Raw genomic sequence first — 7,345 nt, 5'->3', positions numbered from 1 at the left:
GGCAAATCCTTTAAATATGAAAACGTACTTACAGGCTGTGAGTCAGCATTATTTGTCAGAACACTGGCATTGTAGTCTACTCTCCCAGGAAACAGTCCTTGTCCTCCGTAAAATGCGCTGCACATATCTGAATATTTTGGTTGAACTGTTCTGGAACAATGTTGTAAATACAACTTAACCACTGATTTCTAGTTGTGTCCCCTTTTGGAAGGCCAAACAAAGTAGTTTCACTTTCATAACGAAACAGACAGCATCTCCACGACATGGCGTCGGCGGCATCTATACTACAGGGAGAATCAAAGTTACACCTTCTTTCTTTGCGTGAACATTTGGGTAGTGTTATGCAAATCTTCCCACACAGTGGCGTAGACATGTGGGGGCGTGTTTAAACGAGGCGTTTTAGGAGGCCGTGGATGAGTCTTAACTTTTATAAAGAATATCTCTTTGGGTTTGAGACTTAAGTCTTTGCAATTTTAGGGATCTTATCTATTCACGAACAGCTTGTAACACTCCAAAGAGAAAGGGAAACTTGAAATCGCATCATATAACCCCTTTAAAGGTACATATTAGTATGGTACATAATTGCACCTTTTGAAAAGGTACCGCCCCAGTGACAGCTATTGTACCTTTTGTACTTTTTTTTCCCCCTGAAAGTGCAGTTTAATACCTTAGGCTCAGTAACATAAGCACGCAGTAACAAAAGCACGCAGTAACAAAAGCACCTCCAGTATTGGTAGGTTTAGGAGTAGGTGGGGGAGGGGTTAGGATTAGGTAATCAGGTAGCGATTTAAAACGAGGGGGTGCATAATCTGGCAGGGGTGCAGAATTCGGCATAACACAGCAAGTTAACAATTAATAAAATTTTCTACATATTAGATTTGTTAACGTCAATACCTACCCTAAACCTACCCCAATGAATAATGCAAATACAGTAATTATTGTTGTTCAGCGTGACAAAAATTATGCTATTGATGTGTGCATGCCCAGTAGCCGCAGCTGTATCCCTTCTAGCCACAACTGGGTTACATCTGACCCAGGCGTAACACAAAAATCACCCAAACACTAAACCCTTCCCTCTGTTTGTCAATCTGCTATAGTTGGTCACATTCCTGAACTAGATGGAAAAAAGGTTTATGAGATTGTTCGACCAATCAGATTACATGCACTACAAAAAAGAGATTTAAAGGTGAGTTCTCATCTACCCACCTCTAAATTTCATTTGTAAATATTTTAATCAAACTAAATCATTTCTTTCCTTGCAGTCAAGACCTGACACAGTGAAATACGCTATGAAACTAGGCGGTAGAGACATTGAAATGCATCTCCAGAAAAATAAGTAAGCTTGTCTCTCAGTTACTCCTTTGTCATAATTTGTGTGTGTGTGTGTGTGTGTGTGTGTGTGTATCTTGTGATATTTAAAATCTGCACGTTGCAATTTAGAAAAGTTCCTCATTGTCATAGACAAACATCTGTGCGTATTAAAACTGCAGTTCCCACATTACACATTTTGATTTGTCAATTTTTTTGTGACTGATCTGAGAAATGTGTGTTGGTCAACAGTGGCATACTGACTAAAGACTATAGTGAAACTTACTACACTAAAGATGGGATGCTTGTCACAACCACACCTGAGGATCTGGTATGCTACAACTAGTATTACTAACATATGACATATATAACATACTGTTACAAGCTACAAGTTAATCAACTATAAATCATTATTGTGATATGATTCATAAAGTGAGAAATGTATTTAATACCCTTTTCTTCCACAGGATTTATGCTATTATCATGGGAAAATAGTCAATGACAGTAAGTCGTCGGTTAGCATGAGCACCTGCGATGGATTACGGTAGGGAAACACAATTTTAAGAGGTTTCTTTTGAACTTTTACAATGACATATTAAGTTGCTTTAACAAAAGTACACATAACATCTTTAAACAGTTTGTTTAAAATATTGAAAGTTATTACATTTTTTCACCCCAATCTCTACTGCTGTTTTTACACTAACTACTGCTACATACTGCAATGCCAGTTTGTTGCCTAAAGTGTGTTCTACGCTTTTCTGCAATTAAAGGAAGTTACAGTGTGACACAGTGTGACATGTGTTTTCTACTTAGATAAATGAGACGCATAAATTACACATGGTTTCCCAATCACCCTTGATTAGGGTGTACTCACACTAGGCACACTAGTTGCCTTGAACCGAGCCCGAGCGCGATTATCCCCCCTCCCCACTCCCCCACTGGCCTGCACTCACACTTGCACTAAACATTCCGGGTCAGAGCACGCTTACGTCATGTATGAGATAACGGAGAAAACCACTTTCGCTAATATTCTGCCGAATAATTAATAATGATTCATTTATAATTTATGCCGTGCATTGATTTTCACTTGTATGTATCAGAAAATTATTACGGAGGCAGCTGACGTTAATGAAATAATTTGCAGCTTTACTCGCAAACTACATTTCCTGTTCATCAATAAGGTAAGAACCAGACCCATTATAAACCTAAATATACTTGATTCAATTAAATTAATTGAAAAGTGTAGTGTAGTAGTAGTAATAGAATATGTTTGCGGTCATAATGATGATATAGCGCACACAAAATAGTATCTGTTCCGTGCTCCGGCGCGGTTAGCGCTCATACTGCATGCGTACCGCGCCCGAGCCAAACCGAACCGTGCCCTACCCGAGCGCGGCACGGAGCACTCACACTATGACTAAGCCAACGAACCGGGCTTTGGGGGTCAAACGCGCTCGGGCACGGTTCAAAATGCCTAGTGTGATACCAATTGCCTTTATTTCTCTGTAAGGGCAGAGAAGAGAGGGCAAAAGACCCTACAAATGACATTGTGCCCATTTTGTGAAATGTCTTCACAGAGGCTATTTCCAAACAGAGGAGCAGAGGTTTCTGATTGAGCCGTTGTCTCAGGATGGTGATGGTGACCATGCTGTCTCTAAGTATGAAGATGTAAATGAAGAGACGCCTAGGGTGTGTGGAGTCACCAACACTAGTTGGGACGAGAGTGAGGAAGGCGCTCCTCCACGCATTCTCAAAAGTCGTTCTCGTTCCTCAGTAAGATTGTCTATTCATTTACTTTAGCATTACAAAAAGCAGCAAAGCACAATATGGTTAAAGTTTCACAAGAATTAACCACATTCAGGCTGAGTTGTCGTAAAGTTTCATTTGTTGTTCTGCAATGTTAAGGCGACAATCACAATAAATTGCAGAAGTCAAAAGTGCAAAAAAAATGTCCCAGATTAACCTAATCCTGTACATGTTGTAAAGTAGGGTAGTTCATATTGTTTTCAACATGATTTCACTGAAGAATTATTCTGTTGTCAGTTCTGTAATTTCAATATATTTCTTTCCTCTTGATCAGGGGCCAACTTTTTTCCAGCAACAAAAATACATTGAGTTCTTCCTTGTGGCAGACAACAGAGAAGTAAGAACGGGAATCAATGCACAACCCCTTAACTGTCACCGTCCCGCCAATGGGACGCATAAGTGTACTTCAGTATATTACAATTAAATGCTACTCTAGTGCACCACAAAACATATAGATCATAACAGGAGTTCTGACCTTTGTCACAAAAATTCTTTTTCGTTTCCTTTTTCCCTATAACATGTTTTAGTACTCATCATAAATTATATATCATTTTAAACCATTTTGAAATCGGACATTGCATTACCATGGAAATGGTACTTTGAATTTTTTTAGCGGTCTCCTCCCCCTTAGTGGGAGGAGTCATATTACAAAATGTATTACGGTCTTTTAGAATCAAAACTTTTTATAATCTTGACAAAATACATATCGTTGGAAAGATCTGAGTCACAAGATTCCATATTTGGTGGTTATTTTGTGATAGAAGTAATATTGAGAGAGAAATTTAAACATTTGTGACAGAAAAATTCATCCCAAAAAATTAAATGGAATTTGGGTGTCACCCAGTGGCTATTTTTGGTATAACGCCTAAACAAAATTGCATAGTAATCTCAATTTTTTTTATATGCTCGGGCACGGTTCAAAATGCCTAGTGTGATACCAATTGCCTTTATTTCTCTGTAAGGGCAGAGAAGAGAGGGCAAAAGACCCTACAAATGACATTGTGCCCATTTTGTGAAATGTCTTCACAGAGGCTATTTCCAAACAGAGGAGCAGAGGTTTCTGATTGAGCCGTTGTCTCAGGATGGTGATGGTGACCATGCTGTCTCTAAGTATGAAGATGTAAATGAAGAGACGCCTAGGGTGTGTGGAGTCACCAACACTAGTTGGGACGAGAGTGAGGAAGGCGCTCCTCCACGCATTCTCAAAAGTCGTTCTCGTTCCTCAGTAAGATTGTCTATTCATTTACTTTAGCATTACAAAAAGCAGCAAAGCACAATATGGTTAAAGTTTCACAAGAATTAACCACATTCAGGCTGAGTTGTCGTAAAGTTTCATTTGTTGTTCTGCAATGTTAAGGCGACAATCACAATAAATTGCAGAAGTCAAAAGTGCAAAAAAAATGTCCCAGATTAACCTAATCCTGTACATGTTGTAAAGTAGGGTAGTTCATATTGTTTTCAACATGATTTCACTGAAGAATTATTCTGTTGTCAGTTCTGTAATTTCAATATATTTCTTTCCTCTTGATCAGGGGCCAACTTTTTTCCAGCAACAAAAATACATTGAGTTCTTCCTTGTGGCAGACAACAGAGAAGTAAGAACGGGAATCAATGCACAACCCCTTAACTGTCACCGTCCCGCCAATGGGACGCATAAGTGTACTTCAGTATATTACAATTAAATGCTACTCTAGTGCACCACAAAACATATAGATCATAACAGGAGTTCTGACCTTTGTCACAAAAATTATTTTTCGTTTCCTTTTTCCCTATAACATGTTTTAGTACTCATCATAAATTATATATCATTTTAAACCATTTTGAAATCGGACATTGCATTACCATGGAAATGGTACTTTGAATTTTTTTAGCGGTCTCCTCCCCCTTAGTGGGAGGAGTCATATTACAAAATGTATTACGGTCTTTTAGAATCAAAACTTTTTATAATCTTGACAAAATACATATCGTTGGAAAGATCTGAGTCACAAGATTCCATATTTGGTGGTTATTTTGTGATAGAAGTAATATTGAGAGAGAAATTTAAACATTTGTGACAGAAAAATTCATCCCAAAAAATTAAATGGAATTTGGGTGTCACCCAGTGGCTATTTTTGGTATAACGCCTAAACAAAATTGCATAGTAATCTCAATTTTTTTTATATCAACTTCAAATTTGGAACACAACTTATTTAGACATATGGCTTTAATTTTATAGCAATTTTGGATTAAAAACTTTGTAAAATAAAATTTTTGTAAAATATGTATTTTATATAAAATATAATAAAAATAGTACAGTACATTTTCTTTACAGTAAATATAAACTTCTATAACTTTTTTATACTTTCATTTTTTGAAATGATTTCACTTCTGCAATAATCTGCTGATTGTCTTCTTTAGAAAGAGACCAACCTTAGGTCTGTATTCAAAAGTGTTCATGAATTATAACAATTAGTTTGAAAAGTGCACTTTCACATCTATGTTCGGGGGGGGGAGTGACAGTGAATAATGCAGCATAACAGATCTAAAAATTCTTAACAGATAAAGTTGTTTTTTTTACGTATTTTTGGGATCTCAGTGATTATCAGATGATATCTGACCTTCTAATACAAAAAAAACCCCTCACTTGGTGAGAGCAACATATGTGGGATTTTGTGCTTGTTCAGCATTGCTGTTTTTATAGAATCAAACTGTTCTAAATTTCTCACAGTAAATTTAAAATCACTGATGCCAACAGATTTCAGAAAGTGTGTCCAAATACCGTGTGACTAATGAGTGACAAAATGACAAAACATTCATGATTCATTTTTTTTTGTTTCCCCTTCAGTACAAGAAGATGGACAGCAATCTTGAGAAGCTGAGAAAGAGGATATTTGAGATCATCAATTACATAAATAATGTGAGTCAGTGACGACGTATATGCTATTAAAAAATTCCAGCATGCCAACATTTATGGATCATACAGGATATTACAACTAGGACCTGTGATAACAAGGATTCTTGAGTGTGATAATTAATCACATGACTAGATCTATGCCATCTACAGATCTTCTGATGAGTACTGGTTTAGTACTTTAGTTAAAACTATTGATGGTGACCAAATATGTTTTTGTCACACTAGTACAAAACGTATATACAGTGGAGTCCAAAAAAAACCCCTCTGATTTAAACTCCATATTAAAGCTTGATTCAAAAGTGATTTAAAACAAAGGAACATAATGGCATAAAATTAGTAAAAAACATTTAAGATTCTGCATTTCTATAGGTTCTAGATTTATCAAATTTGTGACAAAGCCAATGACATCCTTGCTTCCACTGAAGCACACAAGATGCAAATCCTGCTGAATAACATGGCTCAAATTTTTCCACAAGCTCGCGAGTCAGTTTCATCCAAAAGGAGGGCATACAAAATACCAATCGTAACAACCTGTGATGGATAGAGTAGGTCCCTCTATTGTATGTCAATTTAAAAAAAAAGTGTACTAAATGCATAGATGTACTATTTCTGTATTTGAGGAAATTCAAAAAAATTATGTTGATTTTTTTACTTAATTTTTAATATAATTTGTCATTTAAAAAGGTATTCAATCAGAAAAAAAGTTGCTAATGGTTTCAGACTTTTGGACCCCACTGTACACAATATACGAAGAGTTCATTTGCAAAAACCGATAACTCCATTTTTAGTTTTTTTCAGAAATCACGTTTTTTTTTTATTGTGCATTCCAAGTAATATCAATCAAACTGCAGTTGGGTTGTTTTGATTAAGTAATAATAACTTAAACAAATACAGGTAATTTACAAAATTAAAGCAGCAGTCCGTAACTTTTTTTGGTTAAAAATGATCCAAAATCAATATTTGAGCAAGTACATAACCAGCCAGTGTTCAAAACTATCACCTTCCTTTAGGCGGATTCACAACTGTTAGCTTATAATAATGTTTTCTAATTTGAGTGGTACGGGTAGGTTTTTCGCGGGAAATTCGAGCATGCTGCCACGTCATTACGTCACGTCTGTAAACATAAAGAAGTTGTCCTGGCCACTAGGCTATATCGCATGTGATTGAGGATCTTGCAGGTGGCCGATCGTTTATAGCCTTTTCTCACAGCAGCTAGAATAATTAAATGTATCATTTTGATGGTGTATTGTAATCCAGAAATGATTGTGCAAATGAAACACATGTGAATGAAATTAAATTATATTCCAGTTTTAAATGTGCTTCTGATTACAGATAGCC

At 36.4% G+C, this 7,345-nt stretch overlaps 1 protein-coding gene across 1 annotated transcript in view; it reads left to right on the top strand.

Moving 5' to 3' along the window:
* Positions 1-7,345, top strand: part of LOC107656497 (zinc metalloproteinase-disintegrin-like batroxstatin-1) — a 20,488-nt gene that overhangs the window by 3,337 nt on the left and 9,806 nt on the right. The window contains exons 3-9 of the mRNA XM_016444379.1: positions 1,098-1,186; positions 1,263-1,336; positions 1,561-1,639; positions 1,776-1,852; positions 2,886-3,081; positions 3,389-3,451; positions 5,939-6,010. Of these exons, the coding sequence (XP_016299865.1) occupies positions 1,098-1,186; positions 1,263-1,336; positions 1,561-1,639; positions 1,776-1,852; positions 2,886-3,081; positions 3,389-3,451; positions 5,939-6,010 (650 nt within the window). The remainder of the gene's footprint in view (positions 1-1,097; positions 1,187-1,262; positions 1,337-1,560; positions 1,640-1,775; positions 1,853-2,885; positions 3,082-3,388; positions 3,452-5,938; positions 6,011-7,345) is intronic.

Source organism: Sinocyclocheilus anshuiensis, unplaced genomic scaffold (genome assembly GCF_001515605.1).
Source record: "Sinocyclocheilus anshuiensis isolate Anshui unplaced genomic scaffold, SAMN03320099.WGS_v1.1 scaffold1931, whole genome shotgun sequence".
Classification (NCBI taxonomy): domain Eukaryota; kingdom Metazoa; phylum Chordata; class Actinopteri; order Cypriniformes; family Cyprinidae; genus Sinocyclocheilus; species Sinocyclocheilus anshuiensis.
The sequence above is the reverse complement of the archived record's forward strand: the minus strand, read 5'-3'. Positions and strand labels throughout refer to the sequence as shown.